The 22,636-nt window shown below is 48.0% G+C and overlaps 1 protein-coding gene across 4 annotated transcripts in view; it reads right to left on the bottom strand.

Annotated features, from left to right (window-relative positions):
• The window catches only part of disp3 (dispatched RND transporter family member 3), an 876,012-nt gene that overhangs the window by 309,712 nt on the left and 543,664 nt on the right, over positions 1 to 22,636 (bottom strand). For all 4 annotated transcript variants that reach the window (XM_072478461.1, XM_072478460.1, XM_072478462.1 and 1 more), the window contains one exon: positions 12,483 to 12,619. In XM_072478461.1, the coding sequence (XP_072334562.1) occupies positions 12,483 to 12,619 (137 nt within the window). The remainder of the gene's footprint in view (positions 1 to 12,482; positions 12,620 to 22,636) is intronic.

Below are 22,636 nucleotides of genomic sequence, written 5' to 3'. Positions count from 1 at the left end.
ATACCTCCTTGGAGGGAGCGGCAGCGGCGCCGTTGCCAGCGCCCCCAGATTCGTACCCAAACAGGACGCCGTCTCCAGCCTCTTCCATGCAGCCCCCTCCATCACCCACTTGCGCACCATCGTCGCATTGGCGGCCCAGTAGTATCCACAGAGGTTGGGCAGCCCCAGTCCCCCCCTATCTCTACACCGCTCCAGGAACACCCTTCTCACCCTCGGAGTCCCTCGCGCCCACACAAACCCCATTATACTCCTGTTAACCTGCCTGAAAAAAGCCTTCGGGATAAACACGGGGAGGCACTGGAACAGGAACAAAAGCCTTGGGAGCACCGTCATTTTGATTGACTGCACCCTGCCCGCCAAGGACAGCGGCAACTCGTCCCACCTCTTGAACTCCTCCTCCATTTGCTCCACCAGCCTTGTAAAGTTAAGCCTATGCAGGGCCCCCCAGCTCCTGGCCACCTGGACCCCCAAATATCTGAAGCTCCTCTCCGCCCTTTTTAGTGGGAGCTCGCCAATCCCCCTCTCCTGGTCCCCTAGCTGAACTACAAACAGCTCGTTCTTCCCCATATTGAGCTTGTACCCCGAAAAGTCCCCGAATTCCCTAAGGATCCTCATTACCTCTGGCATTCCTCCCACCGGGTCCACCACATACAGCAGCAGGTCGTCCGCATAAAGCGACACCCTGTGCTCCTCCCCACCCCGCACCAACCCCCTCCAGTTCCTCGACTCTCTCAGTGCCATAGCCAGGGGTTCAATCGCCAGTGCGAAGAGCAGGGAGGACAGGGGACACCCCTGTCTCATCCCTCGGTGCAACCGAAAGTACTCGGACCTCCTCCTATTTGTGGCCACACTCGCCATCGGGACCTCATACAACAGCCTAACCCACTTGACAAACCCCTCCCCAAACCCGAACCTCTTCAGCACCTCCCACAGGTACCCCCACTCTACCCTATCGAAGGCTTTCTCAGCGTCCATCGCCACCACTATCTCCGCCTCCCCCTCCCTTGCCGGCATCATGATGACGTTCAAAAGCCTCCGCACATTCGCTTTCAACTGTCTCCCCTTCACAAACCCGGTCTGGTCTTCATGGATGATCTGCGGCACACAATCCTCATGGCTAAGACCTTCGCCAGCACCTTGGCATCTACATTTAGCAAGGAAATCGGTCTGTAAGACCCACATTGCAGGGGATCCTTGTCCCGCTTCAGGATCAAGAAGATCAGTGCCCAGGACATCGTCGGGGGCAAGGCCCCCCCCTCCCTTGCCTCATTAAAGGTCCTAACTAACAGCGGGCCCAACTGGTCCATATATTTTTTATAGAACTCAACCGGGAAACCGTCCGGCCCCGGTGCCTTCCCCGCCTGCATGCTTCCTATCCCTTTGATCATCTCCTCCAGCCCAATCGGGGGCCCCAATCCCGCCACCAGTCCCTCTTCCACCTTTGGAAACCTCAATTGGTCGAGGAAGCGGCCCATCCCTCCCTCCCCGCGTGGGGGCTCGGATCAGTACAATTCCTCGTAGAAGTCCCTGAAAACCCCATTGATGCCAGCTCCACTCCGCACCCCCCCCCACCCCCACCCCTGTCCTTAACTCCCCCGATCTCCCTAGCTGCGTCCCGCTTCCGAAGCTGATGCGCCAGCATCCGGCTTGCCTTTTCCCCATACTCGTAAATCGCCCCTTGGGCCTTCCTCCACTGCACCTCCGCCTTCCTGGTGGTCACCAGGTCAAATTCGGCCTGGAGGCTACGCCTCTTCCTCAACAATCCTTCCTCGGGCTCCTCCGCATACCTCCTGTCTACCCTCACCATCTCCCCCACCAGCCTTTCCCTCTCCCCCCGTTCCCTCCGCTCCTTGTGGGCCCTAATGGAGATCAGCTCTCCCCTCACCACCGCCGTCTATACTTCCTCGGACCCGCTCGCTCACCTCCTCGTCCGCCAACAGCCCCACCTCCAAGCGCCACAGTGGGCGCTGGTCCCTCTCCTCCCCCATCTCCAAGTACACCCAATGCGGGGCGTGGTCCAAAATGGCTATTGCCGAATACTCAGTATCCTCTACTCTCGCTATCAACGCCCTACTCAAGATGAAAAAGTCGATTCGTGAATAAGCCTTATGGACATGTGAGAAGAGTGAAAATTCCCTAGCCCCCGGCCTTGCAAATCTCCAAGGGTCCACCCCTCCCACCTGGTCCATAAACCCCCTCAGCACTATAGCCGCCGCCGGCTTCCTACCCGTCCTAGACCTGGAGCGATCCAGTGCCGGGTCCAGCACCGTGTTAAAGTCTCCCCCCATTATCAGGCCCCCCCACTTCCAAGTCTGGGATCCGACCCAACATACGCCGCATAAAACCCGCATCGTCCCAGTTCGGGGCATACACATTGACCAGTACCACCCTCTCTCTCTGCAACTTACCACTTACCATTATGTACCTGCCGCCATTATCTGCCACAATGCTCGACGCCTCAAACGACACCTTCTTTCCCACCAAGATCGCCACCCCTCGATTTTTGGCATCCAGCCCCGAGTGAAACACCTGACCTACCCATCCTTTCCTCAATCTTACCTGGTCTGCCACCTTCAGGTGTGTCCCCTGAAGCATAACCGCATCCACCTTGAGCCCCTTCAGGTGCGCGAACACGCGGGCCCGCTTAACCGGCCCATTCAGTCCCCTTACATTCCAGGTTATCAGCCGGATCAGGGGGCTACCCGCCCCCCTCCCCCGCCGACTAGCCATGACCCCTCCTCGGCCAGCCACGCGCCCGCACCCCACACCCGGCCCGTTCCCCACAGTGGCATACCCCCATCTCGACCCCCCCTCACTCGCTCCAGCTCCTCCTTGACCATAGCAGCAGCAACTCGATTCCCCCCCACCCAACCCCTCAACCCCGGCTAGGACCCATCCTAGCTGATTTACTCCCCCCATTGCCCTTCCGCAAGTCAGCTGACTCCTGCTGACCCCGGCCACTCCCGCCTCTCCTTCGATTCCTCCCATTGTGTGGCACACACCCTCCTCTCCCGTCCCGATCCATAGGCTCTCCCCCTCCCCCTTCTGTTCTAAGTGCGGGAAACAACCCTCGCTTCCCCGTCCCGGCCCCGCCCCCTCCAGTCTTCAGCGCGGGAAAAAGCCCGCGCTTTCCACCTACCACGTCCCGCCACCTCTGATGCAGCTCCTTTTACAGACCCGGTCCCCTCACCGCTGACTCGGGCCGCCCCCTCCCTCGCGGGGCCCATCTCACCTCCAAGAGCCAACCGACCAACCCAACCAAAACAGTGCCCAACCCGCCCCAGCCACCCTCAGAAAAAACACAAAGAAAAAGAAACCCAGAGCAATACAAAGGCCCCCCCCTCGAAACAAAAATAAACATAGCATATCAACCGTAGTCCCCAATCGCCCGTCCCGACCCTCAATCTGTGTCCAACTTCTTGGCCTGAACAAAGACCCACGGCTTCTCCGGAGACTCAAAATAATGGTGCCGGTCCTTGTAGGTAACCCACAGTCGCGCCGGCTGCAACATGCCAAACTTCACTCCCTTCCTGTGCAGCACCGACTTTGCTCGATTGTACCTGGCCCTCCTCTTCGCAACCTCCGCACTCCAGTCCTGATATAGCCGAACCTCCTGGTTCTCCCACCTGCTGCTCCTCTCCTTCTTGGCCCACCTGAGCACACACTCCTGATCGACGAACCGATGGAACCTCACCAGCACCGCCCGCGGAGGCTCGTTAGCCTTGGGCCTCCTCGCCAGCACTCTATGGGCCCCTTTCAGCTCCAGGGGCCCCTGGAAGGACCCCACTCCCATCAGCGAGTTCAACATGGTGACCACATAGGCCCCCACGTCCGGCCCCTCCAGGAGGCCCAGAACCCGCAGATTCTTCCGCCTCGACCGATTCTTCATCTCCTCGAACCGCTCCTGCCATTTCTTGTGGAGCGCCTCGTGCGCCTCCACCTTTACCACCAGGCCGAAGATCTCGTCCTCATTGTCAGAGATCTTTTGTCGAGCCTCGCGGATTGCCACTCCCTGGGCTGTCTGTGTCTCCAGCAGCTTATCAATAGACGCCTTCATCGGCTCTAGCAGGTCCGTTTTAATCTCTCTGAAGCAGCGCTGGATACCCCCCTACTGCTCTTCCGCCCACTGCATCCACGCTGCCTGGTCTCCGCCCACCGCCATTTTGTCCTTCTCTCGCACCTTCTTCGGGTCCACCACCACCTTTTTTGTCGCCCCGCTCCTAGTTGAAGCCATATACTGACGGGGAGCTGTTGTAGACTCCTTCCCACAACGGGAAACGTTGAAAAAGTGCCGTTGGGGGCCCTGAAAAGAGCCCAAAATTCTGATTTCCTAAGCATCTCATCATTTAGAAACTAGTCCAGGCCTCTATTTCATCTTCCAAAGTGCATAACCTCACACCTTTCCACATTGTATTCCATATGGCACTTCTTTGTCCACTCTCCTAGCCTGTCCAAGTTCTTCTGCAGCCCGCTTACTTCCTCAATACTGCCTGTCCCTCTACAGATCTTTGTATCATCTTCAAACTTAGCAACATGCCTTCAGTTCCTTCTTCCAGATCATTAATGTATATTGTGAAAAGTTGTGGTCCCAGCACCGACCCCTGAAGCACACCACTAGTCACCGGCTGCCATCCTGAAAAAGACCCTTTAACACTACTCTCTGCCTTCTTCCAGTCAGCCAATCCTCTATCCATGCCAGGATCTTACCCTTAACACCATGGGCTCTTAACTTATGCAACAGTCTCCTAGGCGGTACCTTGTCAAAGGCCTTCTGGAAATCTAACTAAATCACGTCCACTGGTTCTTCATAACAAAAAGTGCTATGACTGTCAGCGTGGGCCCATGGTTGCCACCCAACGGTCTAGTCTTTCTTTCTTTATCTCTAATTGTTTTTATTTTGTAAACCTTTCAAGCACAATGCAGGCACATTTTGAAATGAAACCAAAATCCACAGTCTTGCATTGTATGAGTTGAAATTTGAGCACTTTCTTATGGAGAAACACAAAATTAAGCTTAAAGTTATACCATAGGTGGGATTCTCCGCCGGCAGGATTCTCCATTTTGCTGGCGCCCGGGGGTTTCCCTACAGCGTGGGGCTGCCCCACAATGGGAAACCCCATTGACTGGCCGGCGTAACGGAGAATCCCGCCGGCGGGTCGAGGCAGAACTGTGGCGCAGCGGAGAATCCAGCCCCCTATTTCTAATACCAAAAAATACAAATATATATTACTTAAATCTACCTTTGTTTCCTGACATGTCCCACTGAAAGGAAAAATGCTTCATAACTATGAAGATATCTTTACAATGGTGTTGCATCCAATTCACGCAAATTTATCATAAATATCTAACAAAATAACATTGCATCATGCAAGTAAACTTCTCTTATTTCGTAACCACATGTCATGTTGTATCATTGCAAAGATTTCACCACAACAAAGGTAACACATGTAACTGCACTTCCAGGTTCTATACATGATAGCACTATCATAACTCAAGTCCTGTATTTCTTTTTCTTTTTCTTCCCAGTCTTAATTCTGAAAATAATCTTTCATTTAATCTATAGTCCAATTGTCCTTTCCATTACTTGGAGGCATAGTTCCATTCTTTAGCTCATTTTCCGAATTAAATATGGTAAATTCTCATTTTGCTAAATAAAAGTCAAAATTATGTTTTTGTGCATTAACATCTGGGGCGCAATTCTCCCATCGGGAGACTAAGTCCCGTCGCCGGAGTGAAAACCGGAGTGTTTCACTCCGGCGTCGGCGGCCGCTCCCAGCCCACTATTCTCCCGCCCCCGGGGGGGCTAGGAGCGGCACCGTGTCATTTACACGCGCCGGGCCTTGGCGCTGCGTAAAAGCGTAAATGATGTGACCGATGCCGCGTAAATTACGTCACCCGTGCATGCGCGGGTTGGCCGGCGCCAACTGGCACACGCGGGGTTGCCGTCCTCCCCGCGGCCGCCCCGCAAGAAGATGTCGGATGGATCTTGCGGGGCAGCGGAGGAAAGGAGATCCTCCTTCAGAGAGGCCGGCCCGCCGATCGGTGGGCACCGATCGCGGGCCAGACCCCTTTTGAGCCGCCCCCGGTGCAGGAACCCCCCTCACCCCCCCACAGGCCCCCCCCCCCCCCCCCCAGCATTCCTGCGCTGTTCCCGCGGCAGCGACCAGGTGTGGATGGCGCCGGCAGGAACCTGTCACGTTGGGCAGGCCGCTCAGCCCATCCGGGCTGGAGAATCGCCGCTCGCCCGTTACCAATGGCAAGCGCCGATTCTCCCAGCGACCAGCCGTGATTCTCGCTGCGCCGGTTGGGGGGGGGGGAGAGAGAATCGCGTGCGGGCAGCGTGGCGGGACACGCACGGCGCCCGGGCGATTCCCCCACCCAGTGTGGGGGCGTGAGAATTCCACCCCTCATCTCTTCTTGTCAAAATCTTAGTTTAGCTGTTTCAAGGATGTTGTTCAGCTGCTTATGTTCACTCAAAATGGTTTTGTATTCTTGCTTAGTTTGTTCTTTGACCATTGTGATCTTGTCATCTCTCCCAATCCCATTTAAAATGAGTCTTTTCCATTCTGTTTGAGCAATGGCAATCACTTCCACCCTCATAATTTCATAATTTTTTATAACCATTCAAACTTTTTTTGTACATAATTTATGAATGATCTCAGTCCAGTTCTCAGCAGATTTTTAATGGCCTTTTCCAAATTGTCCATTTGCTGTATTCCAACCGATATAGCTTGTGTAGTATTACTGACAATCTCCATACTCCCAGAATGCCTTGAGCAACTGCAATTCGCAAACTGCCACAACCGGTCCACAGCATACGCCGTCTCCGTGGCCCTACGCTCATCCCTGGAGCATCTCGACCACAGGGACTCCTATGTCAGACTCCTATTCATTGACTACAGCTCCGCCTTCAACACCAATCACAGCCCAGCTCATATCAAAACTCCAAAACCTAGGACTTGGCTCCTCCCTCTGCAACTGGATCCTCATCTTCCTGACCCATAGACCACAATCAGTAAGGATAAACAACTACACCTCCTCCACGATTGTCCTCAATATCGGGCCCCCGCAAGGCAGCATACTTTGCCTCTTACTATACTCCCTTTACACACACGACTGTGTGGCAAAATGTGGCTCCAACTCCATCTACAGGTTTGCTAATGACACTACTTTAGTGAGTCGGATCTCGAACAACGATCAGCCAGAGAACAGGAGATAGGAGATAGAGAATCCAGTGGCGTGGTGCAACGACAACAATGTCTCCCTCACGTCAGCAAAACTAAGGAGCTGGTCATTGACTTCAGGAAGTGACATATGGTACACACCCCTGTCTCCATCAATGGTGCCGAGGTGGAGATTGTTGACAGTTTAAAATTCCCAGGTGTGCACATCACCAACAATCTGTCCTGGTCCACTCGTGTGACATTACGACCAAGAAAGCACAACAGTGCCTAAATTTCCTCAGGAAACTAAGGGAATTTACATGTCTACATTGACTCTTACCAATTTTTACAGATGCACCATAGAAAGCATCCTATCCGGCTGCATCACAGCCTGGCATGTCAACTGCTCGGCCCAAGACCGTAAGAAACTTCAGAAAGTCATGAACACAGCCCAGTTCATCATGCAAAACTGCTTCCCATCCATTGACTCTGTCTGCACCTCCCGCTGCCTTGGGAAAGCGGGAAGCATAATCAAAGACCCCTCCCACCCGGGTTATTCTCTGTTCCATCGGACAGGAGATACAAAAGGCTAAGAACACGAACTAACAGGTTCAGAAACAGCTTCTTCCCCGCGATTACCAGACTACTGAATGACCCTCTTCTGGACTGAACTCATCTCTTCACACAACTTCTCTACTGAGTAGTACTACACTCCGTATGCTTCACCCAATGCCTGTGACTATGTATTTACATTGTGTATTTATGTATGTCCTATGTTTTTTCATGTATGGAATGAGCTGTCTGGACTGCATGCAGAACAATACTTTTCACTGTGTCTCAGTACACGTGACAATAAATCTAATCCAATCTAAATCAATGCCTTTGGTCATTGACCCAGAATGTCATTTTTCAATTTCAGTCTTTCTTTGTAATTTCCAATTTTGCAGGCACTTCAGTTGTTTTCTTATTGTCCATTAGTAACTTTAATACATCAGTAATATTACCTGGAAATGTTCTTTTCTCAACTGGAACACTATTCAGCATTGAATTTTTTGACAGAAACAACTTTAGAATTGTGACACTCAAAACCACCTATTTTTCCCAGTTTTCTTCCAAATTCAAGAATCTCATTGTTCTTTTCAGGGCGAAGTTCTAACAGTTCATTAGTTTTGCTTTTTATTTCACTATTCAGCCGATTTACCAGCATCTTATTTTACTGTTCAAGACATTTTCTATGATACTTCATAGTGACTTCTGCTGCACTAAATTAATCAAATGTTAACTGATAATTGATTTTGCCAAGTTTGCTTTTACAAGCTTATCATTTAAACAGTTTAAGTCACGTGTTCCACTTTCCATGATATGATTGATTCTCAATTGCTCTTACCAATCCTCTTTTTAATTAGCAAACTCCTCTTTTCTACATTAAAGTTGATTTTCTACATTAATCGGGTTTCCTTCAATTGCTTGTTATCTGCAATAAGTGTTTCATTTTGTCCATAGTTTTCAAAAGGTTGGTTAAGATCAACATGGTCAACCATCTGCTGCACCACAGTTGTCACCGCATCACTGTCCCCACAAGCCAAATTATTACCGAGAATGAAATTTATCCATCCAATAGGTGATTTAGGAATAATTCCTACTGTAACAATTCCATTTATTAAATAATTTCTTCAATTATCTTTACACAAAGAAACAGGTTCATCTCTTCCATTAATATCTCTCAATGCTTTTTCCATTATAAAACAATATGGTGGTGTTTCCTTGCATCTACTGACCTGGTCCTTGTAGGTGGTACAAGTTGTGGATTCCAAAGGTTCTGACAAAGGCGCCTTAGTGAGTTGCTGCAATGAATCTTGTAGATGGTACACACTGCTGCTACTATACATTGGTGGTGGAGTAAGTAAATGCTCAAGGTGGTGGGGGTGTACCAAAAGGTGGGCTGCTGTGTCCTGATTGGAGCCAAGTTTCTTGAGCATTGTTGGAGCCGCACTTATCCATCACACTCCTGGATCGTGCCTTGTAGATGGCTTTAGGAAGTTAAGAATGAAGTTACCTGCCACAGAATTCTCAGCCTCTGACCTGCTCTTGCAACCACAATATTTATGGTAACTCTCAGGTGTTAATAGTGAAGGACTCAGTGATGGTAATGCCATTGAATGTCTGGCAGTTCCCCAGTACTGGCAGTGTCACCAGAAGTGGCTACCACCAGTACTGCACTGTGACTCACTCCAGGAATTGACTTTGAAACCCTAGGAAACAGGTGAGTGGAGTGGATCAACCAGGGCCAGGAGAGGGAGACCCAGGCGATGTAGGGATTGATTTGAATGGCAGAGGGGCCTTACTCCGGATCCCTTTATTTCCACTGTGGGTGCCTCCATTGAGCACCCAGAAAGGAGAGAACCAACCTAACAAATCTGGCGGTGGGATGAGGCACTTAAGTGGCCATTTAAGGATCTCCATTCGCCTCCGAAAGGCCGCACCAATCTCTGAGTGGGGGCATTAGGTTTTGCCTGATGTTTCCACTTGTGAGTGGGACAAAAATAAGGGGCCAAAGATATGTGATAGTCACCGACAGGGAATTCAGGAGAAATTTCTTGATGCGGGGAGAGTGGATTGAATCTGGAACTTGCTACCACAAAGAATAGCCGAAGTAACGAGCACAGATGCACTTCAAGGAAATTTAGATAAACAAATAAGGGAGAAATGAATGGAAGCATTTATTAATGGGGTTAGATGTACATGACAAGTTGAATGGGCATCTTCTGTGCTGTAACCAACGATTCCTTGAATAAGGTGTGGGAGGAGGCTCACATGGTGCATAAACACCAGTATGAATTTGTTGGACCGAATTACCTATTTCTGTGCCATCAATAAATTGTAGTATATTACATCACAGAACAAGCTCATTATTTTATGCTTTCATATGTATTCTCCTTAAGCTGCCTTTTTCAAGGCAAGAATAGAAATCTTTGCCACATGCCTTGTTGGCTGTGTGTGACAAGGAGATTCACTGATAATGAAAGAGGAATTCTCAGTTTCATTTGGTATTGGATATGTGGGTTGGCATGGGCAGATTTCTATACACATCAGTTGGCAAGGGAGAGTTTACATAGAAACAGGAGTAAGCAATTTAGTCCATCAAGCTTAAATGCCAGTCAATCAGGCCACAGATGATCTGCGACCTAATTCCATATACTTTAGGGGAAAAATTATCAATCTCAGATGTAAAATTTACAACTGATCCAGAATCAACTGCTGTTTGCAGAAAACAGTTCCAAATTTCTCTGCTTTGTCGGAAAAGTTTCCAAATTTCATTCCCAAGAGACGTTGCTCTTATTTTGAGACTATGGGCCCTATGTTCTCAACTCCCAACCAACGGAAAGAGGATAGATAGAAGGAACTATCTGTTCCCCTTAATATCTTGACAACTTCAGTCAAATCAACTCCTAAAGTCCAGGGAATACAACTCTAGTTTGTGTAATCTCGCCTTGTAATTTAATCACTCATGTCCAGGTCCTTCTGGTAAAATTTTCCTGTTAAGCCAATCTATCCTTTCGTAAAGTTTGGTGCCCACCCAGAACTGCTCACAGTAAGTTTGAATTGGGTTGAATAATAAGTTATGATACTGGGGCCTAGAAAATGGAAGAGGCTCCAGTCGTATGAAGGGAGAATGAGCAAATTAATTAAGTGTGATCATTGAAATGGTCAAAGTGGTCAAAAGCTGTAAAATGAATGGAAGGACATAGACTAATGTCTTCAGTTCTGCATCTGAACAATCTTTGATTTCGTACAATATATCAAAAACAAAAACAAGCATTTATATAAATCTCCTGCAAAATAGTAAAAATATTCCAATGCATGTCACTGGAGCATAATCTGACAAAATCTGACACGAGACAATAGATATTAGAACAGTCACCTAAACTTTGGTCAAAGTTAGATTGTAAGTAGAACTTCAAGAAGGTGAGATGGAGAGGGAGGGGAGGTGCTGGCGTAGTGGTATTGTCACTGGACTAGTGATCCAGACTACTGCTCGGGGGTAGGGGTCCCAGGTTCAAATCCCACCACTGCAGATGCTGAAATTTGAATTCAATAGAAATCTGGAATTAAAAGTCTAGTGATCACCATGAAACCTTGTTGATTGTCATAAAAACCCATCTTGTTCACTAATGTCCTTTAGGGGAGGAAATCGGCCATCCTTGCCTGGTCTGGCATATATGTGACTCCCGACCCAGAGCAATATTGTTAGACTCTTAACTGCCCCTGGAGAGCAGGTAGGAATGGGCAATAAATGCTGACACAGCCTGCGACGCCCACATCCCATGAACAAATTTTTAAAAAAGGAAGTACGCAAGGAGGGAATTGCAGATTTTCGAGCGCAGGTGGCTGGATGCACGTTGCTAATGGTGAAGTGATGACAATCATAAGACCATAAGACATAGGAGTGGAAGTAAGGCCATTCGGCCCATCGAGTCCACTCCACCATTCAATCATGGCTGATTTCAACTCCATTTACCCGCTCTCTCTCCATAGCCCTTAATTCCTCGAGAAATCAAGAATTTATCAACTTCTGTCTTAAAGACACTCAACGTCCCGGCCTCCACCGCCCTCTGTGGCAATGAATTCCACAGACCCACCACTCTCTGGCTGAAGAAATTTCTCCTCATCTCTGTTCTAGAGTGACTCCCTTTTATTCTAAGTCTGTGCCCCCGGGTCCTAGTCTCCCCTGCTAATGGAAACAACTTCCCTACGTCCACCCTATCTAAGCCATTCATTATCTTGTAAGTTTCTATTATATAATCCCAGGATTATAATCCCAGGATCCTCAGACGTTCATCGTATGTTAGGCCTACCATTCCTGGGATCATCCGTATGAATCTCCGCTGGACCCGCTCCAGTGCCAGTGTGTCCTTCCTGAGGTGTGGGGCCCAAAATTGCTCACAGTATTCTAAATGGGGCCTAACTAATGCTTTATAAAGCTTCAGAAGTACATCCCTCCTTTTATATTCCAAGCCTCTTGAGATGAATGACAACATTGCATTTGATTTCTTAATTACGGACTCAACCTGCAAGTTTACCTTTAGAGAATCAGGGCTGTGTAAAGGGACAGAAGTGGAGAAACACTGAAATCTTGAAGGGTAGTAGGGCAAAAGCAGGCTGGCACTTCTTGCACATGAAGGCAGAATTAGATCTGGAGCTGTTTTGTAATATTCTCCAGCACTTCCTGATGACCATCTGCAAAGTGGCGTTGCTAAAGGCATGGAAATTAAAACAATACATACCACAAGAAAACATAAAATGAGGAGGGGCACTAACCTGAAAATGAGGTTAGAATGTAGACCAGGACTGCTATGCATCCACTGCTGATAAAAGCCAGCAACATGTCATTTTTAAATGTTCGTCTTACTTCATAGTCAAACAGGTCTGTTCCACCATAGAGGACTTGCACTTTTCTGCAAAAGTAATGACAAAAGTGAGGACCTTAATCAATACAAATATTCCCACAATGCTGATCATTATGAATATATTTCCATCAATACTAATTTCTAATTGCAGCAGAATAGATTTAAATGTGCAATGTAGCATCACATCTATCTATTGGTGGGTAGTAAATATACTTTACAGGGAATTAGATACACATTTGAAGAAAAATATAAAAATATATACAATATACAGCGCAGAAACTGAGTTAAGCCTAACCAGTCCATGCCAGTGTTTATGCACCACTTCAGCATCTTATCATCTTCCCTCATCCAACTCAGCAGAACTCTATTCCCTTCTCACTCATTATCTAGCTTTCCTTTAAATGTATCTGTGGCATTTACCTCAACTACTCCTTGTGGTATTGTGATGAATGATAACTGTATAACTGTAATGTGATGATCCCTTTAAGACCGGGTTTGGAACCCTGGGGGTCTCCGCCTCCGGCTCCGCCCCCCCAGGGAACTGTATATAAGGGGCGGGATTCTCATAAATGGAGACAGAGTGTTTGCGCCGTCGTGAACGCTGCCGAGGTTCACGATGGCGTGAAACGGCCCCTATCCCGACCGATTCAGGGCCCGATAATGGGCTCGGAGCGGCGCCGCGTCATTTACGCACGCCAGGCCTTGGCGCCGCGTAAAGGCGGCGCCGCATACATGACGCGGCCGGCGCTGCATAACTGGCGTCACCCGCGCATGCGTGGTTGCCGTCCTCTCCGAGTCCGCCCCGCAAGAAGATGTCTGACGGATCTTGCGGGGCTGCGGAAGAAAGGATGTCCTCCTTCAGAGAGGCCGGCCCAACGATCGGTGGGCACCAATCGCGGGCCAGACCCCATTTGAGGCCCTCCCCCCGGTGCAGGATCCCCCCTCCCCCCCCCCCCGCAGGCCGCCCCCCCCCCCCCTCCAGCGTTCCCGTGCTGTTCCCGCCGGCAACGACCAGGTGTGGACGGCGCCGGGGGAATCCGCCATTTTGGGCAGGCCGCTCGGCCCACCCAGCACTGAGAATCGCGGGGGTACCCGTGAATCGCCATTTTGGCTGTCTCGGGCGATTCACTGGACAGCGCCGCGCAAAACGCGATGGTGCCGATCTGGCCGCTTCCGTGAATCGCGGGAGGGCGTCGGACCGGTATGGCAGGAAAATTTGGCGACCCAGGTGATTCCCCAAACCGGCGCGGGAGCGGAGAATTGCGCCCAAGGTAATGTTCAGTGGGCAGCGTGCAGTGAGCACACTTCTCGGCATCTGTCTGGTTCTCTGCTAATTAAAGCCTTTGAATTATCAATCTTCTCTCCCGAGTCGTAATTGAGGGTATCTCAGGTATAATGTTTCATATTCTCACTATTCTCTGAATTCTCTGTTTCAAATCTTATTGACTAGTTTATAAGACGTTTTCGGGGGATCTGGTAAATCTTACTACCCTTGTTGGTAAAGGCACACAATGAGGCGAGGGAGAAGGGGATGCGCTTCCCCCTACATTATCGCAAGCTTCGATATCCATAATTTTGAAGAAGGATAAGAACCCGGAGCAATGTGGGTCCTACCGCCCGATCTTGTTGCTGAAAGAGAATGCCAAGCTGTTGGCAAAGATCTTGGCCTCTCGGATTGAAACCCCCACGTGTGCCGGGGGTGTTAGGGGAGGACCAGATGGGGTTTGTAAAGGGGAGGCATCTGTCGGCGAACGTTGGGCGCTTATGAAATGTGATTATGATGCCCCGGGTGGGACAGGAGGTGGAGGTCGCCAAGGATGCGGAGAAGGCCTTTGTTTGGGTAGAATGGGAATATGCGTGAGAAGTACTGGGATAGTTCGGTTCCGGGCAGGGGTTGGTGCATTGGGTCCAGTTGCTATATAGGGCGCCAGTAGCAAATATTAGGATGAATCGAGTGAGTTTCGGGTATTTTGGATTGCATCATGGGACCATATAGGGATGCCCACTCTCCCCTTTGCTTTTTGCCCTGGTGATAGAGCCATTGGCAATGCCGTTTAGAGCGTCAAGGAGTTGGAAAGGGATAGTGCGGGTGAGTGTGGTGGGGTGGAGCATAGAGTTTCGCAGATGATCTGTTACTTTACATTTTGGATGTTGGAAGGCATTGGAAGATCATGAATATTTTAGAGGAATTCAGTCAGTTTTCCTGGTATAAATTAAATATGGGGAAGAGTGAGGTCTTCCCGATTCAAGCCTGAGGAGAGGAGGGAAGGCTTGGCGAGCTGCTGTTTGAAGCGGTGGGGATGAACTTCAGATACTTGGGCATGGGGATGGGAACAACTGCACAAATTGAACCTGGCGTGGTTGGTAGAGCAGATGAAGGGGAATTTTAAGGGATGGGCCATGCTTCTGCTGTGGCTGGCGGGCGGGTGCAAACTGTGAAAATGACAGTGCTTCCGTAACTTTTATTTGTTTTTCAGAACCTTCCGATTTTTATCCCAGGAAAGTTTATTTCAGGAAAGTTAACGCCCTGATCTTGGGTTCTGTCTGGACAGGGAAACCCCCACATGTAAAGAAGGTGCTGCTGGAGCGGGCATAGGACAGGAGGACTGGCCTTGCCAAACTTAATGAACTATTACTGGGCAGTGAACATAACCATGGTTAGGAAGTGAGTAGTGGGGGAGGGGTCGGTGTGGGAGCGGATGGAGACAACCTCTTGTAAGGACATTAGTTTAGGGGCATTGTTGACAGTGCCTCTGCCGTTCTCGCCGGCCAGGGACTCCACAGGCCCAGTGGTGGTGGCGGCCCAGCGGGTGTGGGGACAGTGGCGGCAGCACTGAGGTTGGAGGGTGCCTCGGTCTGGGCACCAATCTCCACAGAGTCCAGCGCGGTCTGGGCGTCCCCCATGACCACCATTGCTTGAAGATCACTGGAGCCTTGTCGCTGGAACCTCATCTGTGCTGCTGGAGAAGAGATGTATAAGGTGCTTGTAGTGTTCATCATCCATCTCACCTTCATCATCATAGGTAACCTCAAACAGATTTTCATAGTAGTCGGCCTCAGATTCAGCATCATCGTCAGTCTTTTCACTTGAAAAATATAACTGCATACGGGATTATTTGTTTTCACAATAGTGCCCCAGGTTCAAAGTCAGTCTTTTGTTTGGCCGCCAAAGCTTGGCTTAAAACTTCATTGGGAATGAAGAAGTTGAAGAACGATTCCTTGGATATGGTACTTATCGCTGTTCTTGGATTGCTTCGACTCCTGTACTTTTGCCCTCCCTCCAGTCGATTGTGCAGCCTATGATCTGAGGCTCATCCACGCATGATTTCAGCGGCCGTGAGTCCAACTGACACACTTTAGTGATCACCTCATTCATGAAATACTCAATAGGCCTGAATGTAAACTCCAGAGTGAAGCTCCACAGCTTGTCAATCTCTGTCCATTTAACACTCACATCTGCAGATGTTTTATTACGGGTTGACCATGTGATTCACTTCGCTCAGGTGACCAGCTATCTCCTAAGAATCTATCTCCTCGACCAGATTCAAGGATTCACACAATTTTAAACCAATTATTGTGTCCACATCCACATGGAAGAGTATTGTGTGCTATATGCCTGCCACTGAGAGCACTAATTCGCAAACATCAAAGGTCTCTAGCGTTCTTGCGGTGAAATCTATCATGATCCCTCACCGATTAGTCTCACTGCACATTTAGCTTCTGTAAAGCATGTCGACTTACGAGGTTGGCTATCGCTTTAGGGTCAAAGTCACACTGAATGAAAGTATCATTGAGCATTACCTTCGATTTGAGAATGGACGTAAAAGTTTTCGGAACTGATTGTCTTCCATGTATTGTTCCGATTCTGTTTCAATCTTTGTTTCTGTTAGTCATGTGGTTTCTCAGCGTGATGAGATCAATGAAAAATTGTTCTTCTGTGTTTATCTCATCTACTGCACAACACGGCTGCACCTGGAACAAACGTTTCCATAGGCCGGACATTGCCGTGGGGGATGTCGAGTGCCACATTTTGGCACAAGATGGCGGCCCCTAATGGCTACCCGCACTGAGACCACATTTCGTTATGATGAGTGACACAGCACAAATGGCGCTGGCTTCTTCATCCATGTCGGCGCCAAAATTCTTTGAGCAGACTCTGCCAATTCTTTGTGCAGCAATCTTGCTTGCCTGGCAAATCTTCACTGCCTTTTCCAAGACCAAATCTTCCTCCCACAATAACATCGCCCAAGCAAACCAAAGATAATTTGGTCGCGGCTTGAGGAAGATTTTAAGTCAGCGAAGTTGGATGGCTGGGCCTTCAGCCTCAAGTCTGTGACAAAACTGTCAAATGATTCGTCAGGTCTCTGGGTAGGCATACAAAACAGATAACACTCAAATGTTTCATTCTTCTTGGAGGAACAATGCTTATCAAAGCGCTTTATCACTTCATCAAAGTTCTTCTGATCCTCCTCACTTTCATAGACAAACGGGTTACATAGTTTGAGCGCTTGTGGACCTGTCAATGTTAGCAACAATGGGATTCACCTTTCATCGGGCTGGGCCTGCAGACCCATGGCCGAAACACAAAGTCTGAATGGCTGTTTGAACAGCCATCAGTTCTGATCCACGTTTCCGAATATCTGAAGCTGGTGGCGGGCCCTCAGTCCGTCCATCTCGAACTTCAGCATTTTTTTTGCGTTGGGTTGCCTCAGGTTGGAGTTCACCAGACCGGTCTTCAAGCCGAATGCCTAACGTTGTCACTGCCGTTGTCAACTTCAAACCTTCAGCACATGTGGTATCATGTTGTGTTTGGTCCCTTGTACTTTAAGAAGTAACTCACCAAATACTTTGATTTGTCCGAACCAGGATCCTTTTATGGTATCTTATGTGGTAAGATGGCAATCTGATACAGAGCACGTTATCAAGGAGTCTTGCTACTGTCATGTGAGAGTACCTTTAAGAAATGGGTGTTTATCAAATAGCTGTAGTGGATGTACCTTTAAGAAATGGGTGTTTATCAAATAGCTGCAGTGATGTCAGAGTGTGGGTGGAGCTTGGCTGACTGTCTGTTTTTACTATCGTTTTTGACCTGGCTGTTCAAACAGCCATTCAGACATAGAACATAGAACAATACAGCGCAGTACAGTTCGGCCCTCGATGTTGCACCGAAACAAAAGCCATCTAACCTACACTATACCATTATCATCCATATGTTTATCCAATAAACTTTTAAATGCCCTCAATGTTGGCGAGTTCACTACTGTAGCAGGTAGGGCATTCCACGGCCTCACTACTCTTTGCGTAAAGAACCTACCTCTGACCTCTGTCCTATATCTATTACCCCTCAGTTTAAAGTTATGTCCCCTCGTGCCAGCCATTTCCATCCGCGGGAGAAGGCTCTCACTGTCCACCCTATCCAACCCCCTGATCATTTTCTATGCCTTTATTAAGACTTTGTGTTTAGTTTCATTTTCAGAGTTGGAGCTGCATCCAGCCAAACAAGGTGTACTTTTGATCTCTCTCTGCATGAAATGAATATCTTCAGATAATTTAAAGGTGCTAACTTTTCTCAGTAGAGAATTTAAATCTGCTGTCTTTGTTAAAGAGGGTATTTGTCTTATGGAAGTTGCCAGGAAAGATTAAGGGTTGCTTATAGAGTACTGTATTCTTTGGGGGAAGTATTTGAGTTGATAGTTGCTAAGATGTTTACTGTGTGTTTATAAAATGTTAACTGGATTCATATAATAAACAATGTTTTGTTTTAAAAGTACTTTAGATCTCTGTTGCATCACACCTGTAGAGTGGGCCCTTGTGCTCCCCATAAGCAAAATCTATTAAAAGCTATGAGTCAGGTGAAGTCCAGGATACAGTAAGAGGTTCTCTAAACCCTGGCCTGTAATACTACTCCTCTGGAACGTACACATAGCACTGACCAATTACTTGTACATCTTATTACCCTCCCAATCTTCTTCTGAAGATGGCCGGATTTGTCTTTGTTTATATCCGGGTCCCGGGTCACATGACCATGGTCTGGAGACCACATGGTGTGCCTGTCCTGCCACCTGCTAGTTGGAGGTCGCACACCATCCAACTGTCATGATATGCGGACACACACATAATGATATACAGACAAGCAGCTAATGGACAGAGAACAGGACATGACCAATAAGCAGGCAGGGCACTCAGGGGTGAGATCTGACTACAAAAGACAAGAGACACTCACACTCCGCCTCTTTCCACTGATGAACATCTAGAGAGTCAGTCAAGGGTGTTGTTACAATCTCACACCCCCACCACGTGGCTAAGAGCTACTCTGGTTCTGTCAGACAGAGTAACCACACTTCAGTTTGCAGAGAGTCGAACTCACAGAGAACTGTGCTATTAGTTCAATAAACCTGATTGAACTAACTTCAAGATCTGGAGTATCTTTTTGATCTATGCTGCATCCAGTTGCAGCCAGTGTTATACCAGTGTACCTAACACGACACCAACTATGATATAGCCCATAGGCATTTCACCACACAGGGCAACTAAAATTTGTTTGTGAGCTTCTCAAAGCTGGCAAATCTGCCCTCTAAGAATAGATCACCGAAATGTGCAAGTCCCTTTGCCCCCAAGACTTGAACGATGGGTCCATGCCGAAGGAAAAAAGAGGTGATTACCACAAATCGAAGCTAAAGAAGACAGGGAACAAAGGTTGAAATGCTGCCGAAACTGTTTCCAAACCCTGAGGGAGGAAATCACAATACTCAAGGAAAATCCTGCAGAGGTAAGGGCAGCTGGTGCAGTAACTATGGCGCAAAGAGAGGAGGTGGTGGTTCACAACTGAGCCTCCATTTCACCCCAAATCGATTCAGTGTCACTAAGCCATTGCAGAATTTTTAGAATGTTGGCAGCCCAATAATAAAACAAAAGATTCAGGAGGGCCTAACGTACCAATCCCATGTCTCTCTGAAGCAGAGCGCTGCAGATTCTGGGACATCTGCCCGCCAAAATAAAAGTGGAAATCAATTTATTCATCATAATAAAAAATGACACAGGCAAAAAGATATCATTGAAAGAAAAAGATAAATCTAAGAAGCACATTCATTTTAATTGTTTGCATCCTATCCTGCCAAGGATAAAAGGAGGCTATTCCACCTCTGCAGATCAGCTTTGACATTACTGAAGAGGCTAGAGTAATTCAGTTTGTGAAGTCATGCCCAGTTATGGGGTATACCGACTGCGAAACGCAGTGAACTAAGTCAGGACCTCTGGCAGGTAGATTCACTGGAAAACACACTTACCTACATTTAATCTGTAACCAGAAAAGGTACCAAACGTGGTGAGTATGTGGAGGGAAACGGGTCTGTAATGTACAGAAGTAGGTCGTCAGCATAAGGCGATACCCGATGCTCCACTCCATTCCAACAAATACATCTCCACTGAGCAGATGCCCTCAACTCTATCGAGAGGGGCTCAATAGCTAAGGCAACAGCAGCGGAGAGAAAGGGCAGCCCTGACTAGTGCCTCTGCCCAAGGGAAAATATTCTGAAAATACCGTGTTTATACAAATGTTGGCCTTGGGGCATTGTCCAACAAAACAAATCCAGGCAAATTTAGGGCAGAATCCAAATATCTCCAGAATCCCAAGTAGGTAGTTCCATTCCACTCTATCAAATGCTTTCTCTACATCCAAAGACACTATGGAGGAGATTCTCGGTTCAACGACAGTGAAATCACGAAATGCGATTGGGCGGAGAAGCGCATGTAAGCCGAAAATCGTGGCCGGTGCCAGGACCCCGGCACAATGCCATGGTCCGGTGTCATGTGAGAGTACCTTTAAGAAATGGATGTTTAAGCAATGTACCTTGAAGGAATGGAGTTGATCATATTACTGAAGTGATGTCAGAGGTTGGAGGGAGCTGAGCTCACTTCTGCTTTTGGTTTCAGTTTTGCTGAGAGCAGCTGAAAAGTGCCTGGCTGGTTTTGCTGAGGGCAGCTTAAAAGTGCCAGCCTGTGTTGCTGTGAGCTGCTTAAAAGGAGAAAGCCAGTTTGAGACAGCAGCTTGAGAAGTTCTGGTTTGCTGTGAGCTGCTTGAAGGGAGAAAGCCAGTTCGAAAAAGCAGCTTGTGTGTGTCTGTGTGTTTCCAGGGAGCTGCAGGAAGAAAAGCAAGGTGCTGGAGCTGAAGTCAACCAAGCATATATAACTCTGCCATAAAACAGAGAATATATATATTGTGTGACCTGGTGTGTTGCTGTTTTGAAGGTTTGAAGCCTTTTTCAAGGAACATTTTGAGGGATTATTTAGTATTATTTTCAGGGTTATCTTTGAAGTAAGGGGTGTTATGTTGCTCGTTGTGTCTTTACTTAATTTGCTCTGTTTTATAACCTTTGCTCTAGAGTTGCCAGGTATCTTTATGATACCATCACGAGGTTCAAGTTCAAGTGCTGATCAATAACTCAATACACCAGTTAGTAAGTTTCAAATCAAAACATATATATTATACACAGTCAATCAATACTCATGTATAAAACTCTACTTACTAGACTATCTCTAACACTAAGAGGCCTATACTTAGCTTTGGAACTGGCCCACCAGGTCAGGGGAAAAAATGGCCTTTCGTTCGATTCTGAGTCTGCAGGCTTCAAAGCTGGTATAGACTGGCAGCTAGGAGTGCCTATCTCGTAGCGTGCGTTGACTGGAGACTTACTTGGTTGGTGCAGCTGCTAGGCAGGTCACGGTCAAGGGTTGTTTCGAGCTGCTGAGAGGCCCTGCCAAGAAGGACGAATTGAACTTGGGGACTCTATTTTATAGTCCCCAGGTACCTGGCTCCAAGTGATTGGACTAAGTTCTGATCACTTGGATCGATTTCTCCAATACTGGAGCTGTTCCCTGATCGCTGGGCGGTTCCTAAGTGTCCGTTGGCCTTCCTTTGTCTTGGCTCCTGCTGGCGCCGAGGAGTCTGGCTTGGCCTTGTTTATCTTAACTGTTTCCAATTGTTCCCGGGGATCGCTCATCAATATGTAGATGGTTGTTAGTTTCAGTGTTGTCTGGGTTCCTGCAAGTTCTGATATACAGGAAACTTTGCATCTGCTTGTTTTTCCTGCGTTTGACTGAATTTCCCTGCATTCTTAGCGGATCTCCATTTTCAAGTCGGGAAGTGGCCAACCCAGGTGGCTACACACCCTCCTTGTGATCCCTAACGCGAAGCGTGAAGGATCACATAACTGCGTTGCTTTCACTCCCTGACCCAGCGAGCACTCTTCCATGGCCTCTACACTGACCATAACTATGCAAGAAAATGTTAACTGACAATTCTAAGTGGCGCTATGTCACAATAGGGACATGCAGTACAACATATTTAAAAAACGGTACCTCTAACTATCTTCCATAAACTACACTCACTTAAACATCCAATCATACTAACTTCCTAACAATACAAAATTAATAGCAGCATTCACATTTTCCTCTGGTTTGGCGGTCAAGCACAGATTTGTACAATCTTTCAGTTGCAAATGAGACATATTTCTTTATTCACAAATGACGCAAAACGAATGTCCTTTATTGTAGATCAAGGGGTTCGAGGGCCTGGTGAAAACCAAAAATAGGGGATCTTATCCTGTATACCGGGGTGCGAGAGAGGTAGGCTCTCCTTCGCCATTTTCTCATGCGGATAGTCTGCACAATGCTGCAGAATATCGCCAATGCTAAAAGGGACTCTATTACATATGAAAGGGAGTACCACGTTATAAGCCTATCACACCATGATGGTGTGTTGTTACTTGTCACTGGGCTCTGGGTGCTATGGGGAAGTGAATCATTGACGGCCGGGGGGGGTTGGGGTCAGGGGGTTCGCGTTCGCGCGTAACCGATTACAAATTATAATGATAACGAAAAACACCTATGATTTCTTCATTGTTCTCTTCTTTCTTCTCTTCTCTTCCTTTTCGTCTCTTCTCTCTTCCTGGAGCTTCTGGAATTCTGTGGATCAAGCATAATTTCTGTTACTATCTTGTTTAATATCTTGTACGTTAGCATGTCTGTCTTTTGGTGCCAATTTCCCTTTATAATTGGTCACCATGT

This window comes from Scyliorhinus torazame, chromosome 16, assembly GCF_047496885.1.
Source record: "Scyliorhinus torazame isolate Kashiwa2021f chromosome 16, sScyTor2.1, whole genome shotgun sequence".
Classification (NCBI taxonomy): Eukaryota; Metazoa; Chordata; class Chondrichthyes; order Carcharhiniformes; family Scyliorhinidae; genus Scyliorhinus; species Scyliorhinus torazame.
Note: the sequence above shows the minus strand (reverse complement) of the source record. Positions and strands in the feature narration are given on the sequence as shown.